At 40.2% G+C, this 11,505-nt stretch overlaps 1 protein-coding gene across 2 annotated transcripts; it reads left to right on the top strand.

The window, feature by feature from the left end:
* Positions 1-660: 660 nt before the first annotated feature.
* On the top strand, positions 661-10,517 carry LOC128367482 (glutamate decarboxylase 1). Of its 2 annotated transcripts, none has more exons than XM_053328023.1 (16): positions 661-730; positions 2,364-2,426; positions 3,518-3,673; positions 4,258-4,500; positions 4,674-4,764; positions 7,377-7,489; positions 7,639-7,754; positions 7,891-7,970; positions 8,056-8,110; positions 8,505-8,621; positions 8,729-8,793; positions 9,292-9,370; positions 9,479-9,628; positions 9,717-9,824; positions 10,140-10,229; positions 10,344-10,517. In XM_053328023.1, the coding sequence occupies exons 1-16, from the start codon at positions 661-663 to the stop codon at positions 10,515-10,517; spliced, it is 1,770 nt and encodes a 589-aa protein (XP_053183998.1). The 2 variants fall into 2 exon arrangements, with proteins under 2 accessions (XP_053183998.1, XP_053183996.1); XM_053328021.1 differs by having other exon boundaries at positions 661-736.
* The last annotated feature ends 988 nt before the right edge of the window (positions 10,518-11,505 follow it).

Raw genomic sequence — 11,505 nt, 5'->3', positions numbered from 1 at the left:
GGCTCTTATATATATATGTGTGTGTGTGTGTGTGTGTGTGTGTGTGTGTGTGTGTGTGTGTGTGTGTGTATGTGTGTGTGTGTGATTATTTTTCTCCACCTTATCCAAGAGCATTACAGATTGTGCTGTTTATTATGAGGATAAGGATAATCACGAGCCTCTCTAGCAGCTGTGGACCATTATCTGTCCTGAGCAGCAACTAGATATGAAGCTGAAATAATATGCTCCTGTCACTGGCTATTAAACGGTTAAATTAGGCGCACTGATGCAACTTGTCAGCCAATATCTGTTAATTTAGTTATTTATTTACTCGACCCTACGCCGACTAATTGACTCTGAACTTGTAAGACAGTCTGTGTCCTTGTCGCCTACAGGTCTGTGTCGACAAGTTAAGCATCTCTTTCAGTGTTAAAGAGCAAGAGGCTCATATTTCAAAACACACATGCTGTACATTCCTGTGGATTCTGTCTTTTTTTTCTGCCAGTGAGCCGCACTTGTCATCTTGGATATAGAAGAAAGAGAGATTTTGTTGGGAAGAATAAAGAGAGAGAGAGAGAGGAGAGAGAGTGTGTGTGGGAGAGAGAGAGAGAGAGAGAGAGGGAGGAAAAAAGTGACCAGGCTTTTTTGAGGTGAGGACTTTGGCTCAGGGTCTCTGGAGTGATGGCGGCGTCTGCACCCTCCTCCTCTGGCGGAGAACCGGATCCCAACTCGACAAATTTACGACCACCGGGCTCAAGTAGGTCCATCACAGATAAAATGCTATTTCACGTGTGCTATTTACTTTGTGGGCAACGCCATTAATCATTTCCATCGAAGTAGGGGAGGAGGAGGAGGAGGGGAAAGGAGAAGGGGAGGGTGGGGGGGATAGGAGGTGTGGGGGGCACACACACACAAAAAAAATCCGCTGCCATTTGAGAAAAGCTTCCTTCGCCACAAATCACCGCTGCATTTCATTCACCACACGGACCTCCCGGCATCTGCGTGACAGCCGAGTTCTGCTGTCACAAAATGATGTCCTCTAACATCACACTGAAGCCTATCAGCCTGCCAGACCTGCCCGGGCAGTGTTTGCAAAAAGGCATATTTATTACCTAAATTATTATTATTATTATTATTATTATTATTATTATTATTATTATTATTATTATTATTATTGGTTGTGGTGGTGGTGTTTTTGTGCATCTATTATTATTATTGTTTGTTATTTTTCTTTTCTTTTGGCTAAATGTGCTGTGGTAGAATAAAGTGGCTGCATGGACAAATGAAAATTGCCCCTGAAGTGGCTTCTGTTAATTCAGCCATATTAAATTGCTCCTAATGGCACACTTCAGCATTGTAGCCCTTAATAAGAGGCACATAAAGCTACCACAGTCCTTTCATTGTTGGTAGGTAAAATCAGCCTGATTTTGAATGAAAGGTCTAAAAGAAAAATATTACATGTGTAGATGTGATCCTGTTTTGCAAATAACATGCCCTTATATTTCTATACAGTGCAGACATAAATCGTCCACTAAAATTAGAATATTTTCTTTACTGTTGAAGAGGCTCTGTGCTGTGAATGACTGTTTCTGGTGAAAAACAGTGATTATATCACAATGGGCCGATGCAGAAATGTATTATTGCTGCACCTCTGCAAAGGCAGATCTGAATCCTGTTTGTCAGCTCATCTTCCCCTTTTTCTTTTCTTTTGTTGTCCATCTCATTTCCTCTGACCAGAAAAAAAAAATCATTGTGAGGAGTTAAAGTGCCTCCACTGAGCTGAGCAGGGCAATGATTTATCTAATGATCCAAAGCAAGGGTTGGATGTGGATTTGGGACTGCTCCCCTCCCTTCACATCTTCCTCCTCCTCCCCCTCCACCTCCTCCTATTTCACTCCCTCCCCTAAATTGCTGCTTTTGAGGATTTCGTTTACACTTCCCATCCAAGGTGCCCCATCCCCTCTCTGGCTGGAAGCCCTTGATAACGCAGTAATTCTCTATCTGTCACTGGCCAGCCGGCTCATGTCTAGTGATGCTCGCATTTTAACCAGCATCTTTTCACTCAATTAGATCTTTAGGTTGGCGTGGATCCAAGACGGCTAATTAATTTTAAGTCCTTGCCTATAGGTCACAAACGGTGGCATACAGTGGAAATAGACTAATCCAGATCCGGAGCCCGGGGAGTGCTGCTAAATGTTCAAAAAATCCCAAGACATCCCCAATGCTGGCTATTTTAGTTTCAGCACATCTCTCGACCTCATAAGTGTCTCCATTTATTTTCACTTTCAATTGTTCAAGATAAAAACGCACACTGCACTGAAATTGGATTTTTAAGGCGTCTGCAAGGCCCTCTAATTGTTTTTTTTTTTTTAATATAATTTCAGGCTATGATGCATGGTGTGGAGTTGCTCATGGGTGTACAAGAAAATTGGGAATGAAGATATGTGGTAAGTTCACCTTTTAATACAATTATGAAAAGAGGAGTTGTCAGGGAAAGATGCTGTGTCGAACATGGCCTTACATCATTTTTCCCGCGGCTCAGTGGGAAATAACACGGGATCAGTGAGATTTTAAAATCCAAACAAAGGAATAAACCATTTTGATTAACCTGTATTATTTACTTAATTAAATCACCTTTACACTTGATCTTGGTTATTTAACCAAAATGGGAGGGAAAAAAATGCAAGAGGCACCAACCACTGCCAAAACTACCAATTTGAGTTGGAGCTGATTAAATTAAAGAGGAAATTATGCAGGATGGATTTCCCGATCCTTAGTAAAGAGTCTATTTTAGTCTCATGCTCCAAGGACGGACTGACATCTACCATAATAGTGGATGTCACGCTCCAGCGAGCAGTACAATTTTCTGGTATTTTTGACCGACATGTTTCGCTGGTTTCATTAAGGCCATGAAATTACGCAGAGCTATTAAGCTGCAAATCGCAATGAAAGAAAATGCAAAGATAAAAATGTATTTGTTAGAATAAAAAGAAGCGTTTGAGGTCTTAAAAGCAGCTTGTTGCACAGTACTCGGATGATCTTTCAGTTAGATTTACCTGTGAACAATATTCTCCCCAGCAGGCTTCACTGATAAATTCACATTTATCACCGCGGCCTGCTCAAATGCGCCTTTGGGGCTGTAATGTTATCGGCTGCTTGCCCACTGAAGTGCACTCTTTCGGAGGAGCTTTCATAAGAATTTACAGCCGCTACATGACAGCGATTTGTTTTTGCTTGGCTGGAGTTTGGTGCTGATGTCACCCGGGATCAACCTCCCACACAGCCCTCCGCCCATAAATAGGATTCCCCATGCAGGATTGGACCATTAAAAAAAAGGGGAAACAACTCTGAAAGTCCAAAGAGAGAGAGAGAGAGAGAGAGAGAGAGAGAGAGAGAGAGAGAGAGAGAGAGGACTCTGAAATATGAGAGGAGAATAATAATAATTAGTAGGCCTGGCAGAGTAGAATAGCTGCATATCTCAACATGTATAGGGAGTGTAATCACGCCGCGGACGCTTCTTCTTCTTGTAATCGTTTAGGATTTTTGCAGAAGAACAACAGTCTGGAGGAGAGGAGCAGGATTGTGAGTTCCCTCAAGGAGCGCACAGCCAAGAACCTGCTGTCCTGTGACAACAGTGGCAGAGATGCGCATTTCAGACGCACAGAAACCGACTTCTCCAATCTGTTCGCCAGAGGTGAGCCAGGCATGAATGGAGCAGATGAGTTACATAGTCTATTTATTGTTTTAATGTCAACATGATGCATAAAATACAAAAGCTTTGAAGAATTTGTACAAATTTGTAACAAACTGTAACAAAGAAATCCTATAAACATAAAAACAAGTCAATATGTTGTGGTTGAATAAGCTTGCTTTTGCCAGGGAATGCAATTGTGATAATTGAACATGTTCTGGTCACACTATCTTTATTGCATTTGGTGGGCATGAGAACTCAATGTAGTAGTTACAGTAAAAGTAATTATAAACCTGCTGAGAAATCCAAGAAACTCAACAAAACAAAATAGTGGAAATGAGCTGTCCTATTTCTCTGTATGGGAGCGAGAGTTTTCAACCATGTAATCACTTTTAGGGACATTACATGATTGACTCTAACCCTAACCCTAACCATATGTGCCTAACCTGAATTTTGTCCCCAAAAGTAGCCTATGATAGATAACATGCACCTACACACACACACACACACACACACACACACACACACACACACACACACACACACACACACACAAAGTGACTTAATGGATGGATTTCATTTTGTAGATCTGTTGCCTGCCAAAAATGGAGAGGAGCAGACTATGCAGTTCCTGCTGGAGGTTGTGGAAATCCTCACTAACTACATCCGGAAGACCTTTGACCGGTCCACCAAGGTCCTGGACTTCCACCACCCCCACCAACTGCTGGAGGGCATGGAGGGTTTCAACCTGGAGCTCTCTGACCAGCCAGAGTCTCTGGAGCAGATCCTGGTGGACTGCAGGGACACCCTGAAATATGGAGTGAGGACAGGTGAGAACAAAGAGGGCCGAAGGAGCAGCAGAGCTCACTGCAATCAATAACTCTCATTAGCTTACACACCAGTGTAATGATTACAGATAAGCCCCCTTTTCTTTCTCGGATTCTCAAATGATGAATTGTTTTCTGGGGATTATGTTGCACTGTTGTCTCTTTATCAATGGCAGGTCACCCCAGGTTCTTCAACCAGCTGTCCACTGGATTAGATATCGTTGGGTTGGCAGGAGAGTGGCTCACATCTACAGCCAACACTAACATGTGAGTGCTGTGATACCGGGTCACTGATTTGTTAATTACATAAATTATCTTTTCAGACAATAATTGAGATAAAAGCATACATACTTTCTTTCTACTCTTTTAAAGTTTTTGTACTTATTGTTTGTGAGGAGATTTAGAGGAGTACTTATGGTGATGTACAGTAATTACTGTCGCTGAAGAACACCCTGCATCTTCTCGCAGACTGTCAATCAACCAAGAAAAAAAAAAGCAGAAAACAAGTCATTTGTACGGTACACTCCCCCGCAGTATTGTCAATGTTGGCCTGTACTCAGGCTGTGGTCACATAATTCAGCCCTGCAGGCAAACTAAATTGCATATTGATTCACATTCACAGTTTACATGGTGTCTTTGTTTCATGTAATGCTCATTCCTGTGACATAACAATGCCAGGAGGAGGAAAAAAGCCTCTGCCCTCACACCATCTGTACACAATACCATCAGTGGGACTCAGCAACGACTTTAACTGACTTACTGTACATCTCCACAATCTATTACGATCAAGCACCACAACAACTGCAGTAAATTTGTTTTTTTTTTCACACTGTGTCAGAGATGTCGATTCAACTACTTTTCAAGCTGAAGTTTCTTTATTTTGTCCCCCAGTATATCTCAATGGGGTTGAACAAAACATATATTGCACAGCTCTTGTATTTGATCACATTTCATTGTACGAGTGTATTTAATAAACTGGTATCTTACAGTATGATGATGGATGCATGTCATGCACACTTCTGTCCATCATGTTTCCTCATCTAAACTATTCAATGAAGGTGAAATGCTGAACAGTAATTGGGTTTCATATAGCTTCAGGTAACTTTTTGATAATTACGACCTGTTCAGTTTGGACATTAAATATAACATGTAGACGATTAAATAACTTTGTGTAGAATAGATGATAATACATATTATAACATTTCTGTTAAACTTATATATATGTACATGCAGATGGATAGAAGAATGTTTTAGTGTGGTTTTACTTTCTAATTCAGGCCCCTATAAGATGTAATGAGTTGTAACTAATGGCTTTATTGATTAGTCTGTAAACCATTTACTAATGCCTTATGGACCAGTTATAATACATTAATAAGTCATATTTTTGCTTTCCAAGTTTGTGTAAAAATCCCTTTGACTGATTGGACTGTATGGCCACATGGACCAGAATTTAATTTAATTTAATTTTTAATTTAAGTTATTAAGCATTTACTAATGGATAACCAACATTTATACTTGTGTTATTACCAAGTGGAAAGGATAAATACCAGCAATGCTGTTTATTTACAACCTTCCAACCCAAATCTGTTGTGGTAAAATAGGATTAAAAAAAAAAGTTAATACAGCATTTACAACTTCTAACGTTACAAAATATAAATGGTGCCTTAATAGAAAGTGGAACAAAAATGTTTAGTGGTTCCATTTTTTTCTATGCATTTCTCTGATGAAGTTCCTCCTGCACAACACTGTATGACCTTGTGAAGATTAAATTAGGAGTGTAGTACTACAAATCTTAAACCCTTTATTGAAAGTCACCATGTCTTTCTTGTTGCGTCTTGCTAATTCAGCCATTAGTCTGCAGCCTATCATAAGAAGTAATGTGGTTAGCTTGTGTGTTGTTGGTGACAACACTGTGGAAACCAGAGGGTGGAGGTTTCATACATACTTGTAATTTACCTTTATTAATTACCCCATCAACCCTAATTACCCCTGGCAGATATTGACTGACACTAATAGACTGACAATCACATCCAGGTCTTACATAATCAGAAAGAGTGAGTGTCGTCTGCATGAATGAATGCGGTGAAAATTAATGTGCGGCATCTGCGAAGTGGCATCTGACTTGTTTATTTTTTCCCCATCTTCATATTTCTGTATATACTGAAGATGCTGTGGGGCACAATGCAACATTCTCTAATGTTCCACTGATTCATTGACTTTCTTTGCATGAATAGACAGATACTTATGTAATTAGAAGAATATTGGTCAGGAGAAGATGGATGAGCCTGCCTGTGCAGTAATCTCAAATCCACTGCATTTCTCTCTGAAGTATAGAAGGTTTTTAATTTGCTTTGGTGATACAGAGAAAAGTATATAGTCTAAAGACGATACAACATAAAACATGCCTGGAATCAGATCATTCAAAGCACCTGAAACATCTTTGTTTTGAGTGTAATAGCCGATCGTTCTTATTTCTGCGATGTTTACATGAAAGGTACATTGTTCATATTTTAATCATTTTCATTTGGCTAATTTTCTCTCATAGATACAAAAACAGGCTCCTGATGTTATATTAATAATGAGTTAAAGACTGCATGGTATTTCCTGTCATTTCATTCAAGCAGAAAGAGATTTAAAACAGCAAGAAGTTGTTGTTGAGGTGTTACCATGCACAGAAGACTGTATCTGTCCCACTCTTATTGAGAAAGCAGCACCATGTTGCACAATTGCATTGTACAAATGCATGTTGTAAAATATCAGTGTATTTCATATTGATTCCAACAGTCTCTGCTGCAGTCTTTAGCTGAAAGGGAATTTCACTTGAATTAAACTGCAGAGAGAAAATAATCCAGAAAACATCTGTTTTCTGTTTGTTCCAGGTTCACCTATGAGATCGCCCCTGTCTTTGTACTCATGGAGACGCTGACACTGACAAAGATGAGAGAGATAATTGGCTGGCCCGATGGAGAGGGTGATGGCATATTTTCTCCAGGTAAGAGTTTGATCGGTGACCGAACAGGAGTGGGAGCTCCTGAGAACGTGGTTGAATAAGATCTGAGCATGGTTATTATGTCATCAAATACACGTGCTGTTTCTTAGCTATGGTCTTCACTGCTGACTGAGCTCATCTGGTTTCCGCAGGAGGAGCAATCTCCAACATGTACAGTGTGATGATTGCCAGATACAAGTTCTTCCCTGAAGTCAAGACCAAAGGCATGGCAGCTGCACCCAGACTGGTCCTCTTCACCTCAGAGCATGTTAGTCTGACACGGCCTCTCTGTTGCTGGTTATTGTAACCTTCTGCAACACTGCAATTTTGAGTGTTTTCATCACTTAGTGTGGCAATTAGGACACATGCTGAATTGTACTGATAGTCAACATATGTTCTTGCAGAGCCACTATTCCATCAAGAAAGCCAGTGCAGCTCTGGGCTTTGGAACAGAGAACCTGATCCTGTTGAACACAGATGAGAGGTTTGCTTTATTCTCTGCCTGCATGCAGACAGTCTTGCAGGAAATCAGATGACTCTGTGATTTACTATGTGATTTTGTTTTCCAGAGGGAGAGTCATTCCTGCTGATTTGGAAGCCAAAGTAATAGAAGCCAAGAAAAAGGTGAATGAATCATCCTCTCTAATTTTAGCTTCTGTTGTGCAATGAGAAATATGCGTGCTGTGGATTTTACCTGTAGCTACGGAAACACTTATGTGTGCCAGAGCAGCAAGGTTATTTCAATAAGGTTAATGCTTCTGTCTGCTCACATGTGATGCTGTTCTAGTCTAAAGTACCTCTCCTGAAAGTAATTCTTCAAAGGAAAAGTGATGTGCAGACTAGAAGAAATTGGTGAGCAATTTTTCCCTGACAATAGCTGCAGACAGGAGGAGTGCATTATTTGAGACATAGCCCATCTCTTTGATGTCAACAATGATAGGGAGAAAAGTAACATAAGTTGGATTCAACCCATAATTGTAGCCAATGTCTTTTTTTTCTTAATGATTGTGGTATGCAGGGGCATGTCCCCATGTTCGTGAATGCCACCGCTGGTACCACCGTCTACGGAGCCTTTGATCCCATCAATGAAATTGCAGACATCTGTGAAAAGTACAACATATGGCTTCATGTGGACGTAAGACATTATTGATAATCTTCAGTACACAGTTCAGTTTGATCAGAACAGTTTTTTCTGATCAACAGTGGTGTCCTCACTGAAATGGAGCTGTTGTATCCTTTCAGGGTGCATGGGGCGGAGGTTTGCTGATGTCAAGGAAACACAGGCATAAGCTGAATGGAGTTGAGAGGTAAAAAAAAAAGAGAGAGGGAGAGAGAAAGAAAGAAACATAATGAAGGCAATGATTGTAGTATTGACAGTTTTTTAAGAGGCAGTGTTACACTTGGAGTTCAACTAATCACAAAAAGTGCTATTTAACCTGTGAAAATACTGTAATAATTTCTACTGAGGCTCTGGAGAAAATCTGAGAAAGTCTGAGAAACTGATGTCATCAAGGTCATTTTGGCATAGACTTGGATCTTTGACGCCCTAAGCCCTAGTCCATCAGTCCCCCATCCACACTAAAGTGCAATACTAAATCACTGTGCTGCCCCTTTAGAATCTTAGCAAATTACCACAGATATTTCAAATTGTACCTTTCAAAACACCCAGACATATTTCAATAAAACTGAGATAATCTTGCCGCTTCTGTTTCTAGACTTGACACACACACACACACACACACACACAAACACACACACACACACACACATTCACAGAGCTGTTTACTGTTTCTATATGTATGCAGGGCCAACTCAGTCACCTGGAACCCTCATAAGATGATGGGAGTGCCGCTGCAGTGCTCTGCCATTCTGGTCAGAGAGAGGGTGAGAGTGTTTTTCATTTTCCTGCTGCACACAATGGACCTCCTGCACATGCATGCACACAAACAGAAGGAACCATTTTTGGTAATCTTCCCACTTCTCTCATTGCAGGGATTATTACAAGGCTGCAACTCCATGTGCGCTGGTTACCTCTTCCAGCCAGACAAGCAGTACGACGTCACATACGACACCGGAGATAAGGCCATTCAGTGTGGGCGACACGTTGATATCTTCAAGTTCTGGCTCATGTGGAAGGCAAAGGTGTGCACTTCTTATTCATTGCACCTGTCAACTTTAGCTAATCTGTGATGGTACAGTAACATACAATTTTTTAAAATCTGCCTCAAAGGGAACAGTAGGATTTGAACAGCATATCGACAAGTGCCTGGATCTTTCATCGTACCTCTACAATAAAATAAAGGACAGAGAGGGCTTTGAGATGGTGTTTAACGGAGAGGTGAGATCATTATTCCCACAGAGAGCAAATATCTTTCACATGAACACCCACTGCAATGAGTTATCTGTCTCAACATTCAGTGAATACTCCAGACGATCAGCCGCTGCAACATGGGAAAGCTTTTTATCTGAGCTTTTCTGCTTGACTGTTTTTCTTGAGTGATTAATGACTACAACATATTTAATATCTTAACTTGGTTTTAGGATTAGTTGGATCATTTTACTCTCTTGACATGTTGACAAGAAATGCTGAAATTACAGAAGGCAGTTTTTATTAGTGCTCCTTTCAAATGTTGTTCCCATTTTCTCTTATCAGCCGCAGCACACCAATGTGTGTTTCTGGTACCTTCCTGCGAGCCTGCGCAGCTTGCCTGATGGTGAGGAGAGGCGTGAGAGGTTGCACAAGGTACTGACTCATCAATCTGCTTTTTAAGGTTTCTAGTTGCCCTGCCTGTTTAAATTGATTCTCATTGTATCGAGATAATGTAACGATAATGATAATGTGTGTTTTCCACAACAGGTTGCCCCAAAGATCAAGGCCATGATGATGGAGTCTGGGACTACAATGGTGGGTTACCAGCCACAAGGAGACAAGGTCAACTTCTTCCGCATGGTCATCTCCAACCCTGCTGCTACCAGGTCAGACATCGACTTCTTGATCGAGGAGATCGAGCGACTGGGGAATGACTTGTAAGAGCCACACCTGCATTGTGAAAACTTTTTTTTTTCTATTTGTCTTTTCCAAATCTGGTAAGCCTTGAGCTTGGCTTCATGTCCCTTTTTGTCTCATAAAGAGATTTTTGCTTACAGATCTTCTCTGGCAATGCACAACAAATAATCAGTGGTGTGTGCTTCTCTGTCTCTTCTGTCTTTAGCAGTGCTGTCATATGTTTAAGATGTTTGCACACCTTGTTATCTGAGTAAAAAGGACTTCAGTCAAAACTTGAGAGAATTATATAAGCAGACTGGTATTCTTACTAAAACATGTTAAGTGGAAACAAACCTATATTATTAACAGACTCTTGTCAGTGCGATGAGTTTAACACTGGTTGTTTTTCATGTAAATATGAAATTGCAAGAATATCTGAGCACATCATGATTCTTTCTATAGCAGCTATTAAAATGTCATTATACTGTTGTACTATATGCAGATCAGTATGAAAAACAGAATGAGATCAAAATATTTTTTCACAACAGAGCACAACATAAGGAACCTTGAAACATTGACATAAATGGTATTAATGTAATATATATAATGTACTGACTGTTGGTGCTCCATGTTGTCTACGTAATTATTAAGCCAGATGCACCGCCACATTGTACCCTAGCTGTTATTTCCCTTTGATATTGCATAGGTGGGAATATATAACACAGTCATTGTAACAAGTACTGTACTTGATTGCTGTGTTTTTAGAGATTTTTGTGTAGATTGTGTATAGTATTGTTACATTGCCTTTGTGCCAAATGTGTCCTAGTTTTACAGTGAGAAAACCCTATATGTAAAGCAATCATACCGTACAGTCTGTAATAGATGAACCACTTTATTTCTATTAAGAGATTATAATTGTCCTATTCTGATCCATTTGTAATGTATCCTCCTTCATATTTGGACTTTCTGCTTTATGATATCACAATGTTTTGAATAACATTGAAGTCTTTTAGTGTATTTGTGAACCAAAGAA

This window comes from Scomber japonicus, chromosome 11 (assembly GCF_027409825.1).
Source record: "Scomber japonicus isolate fScoJap1 chromosome 11, fScoJap1.pri, whole genome shotgun sequence".
Taxonomy (NCBI): Eukaryota; Metazoa; Chordata; class Actinopteri; order Scombriformes; family Scombridae; genus Scomber; species Scomber japonicus.
This window is presented reverse-complemented; position numbering and strand designations above follow the sequence as displayed.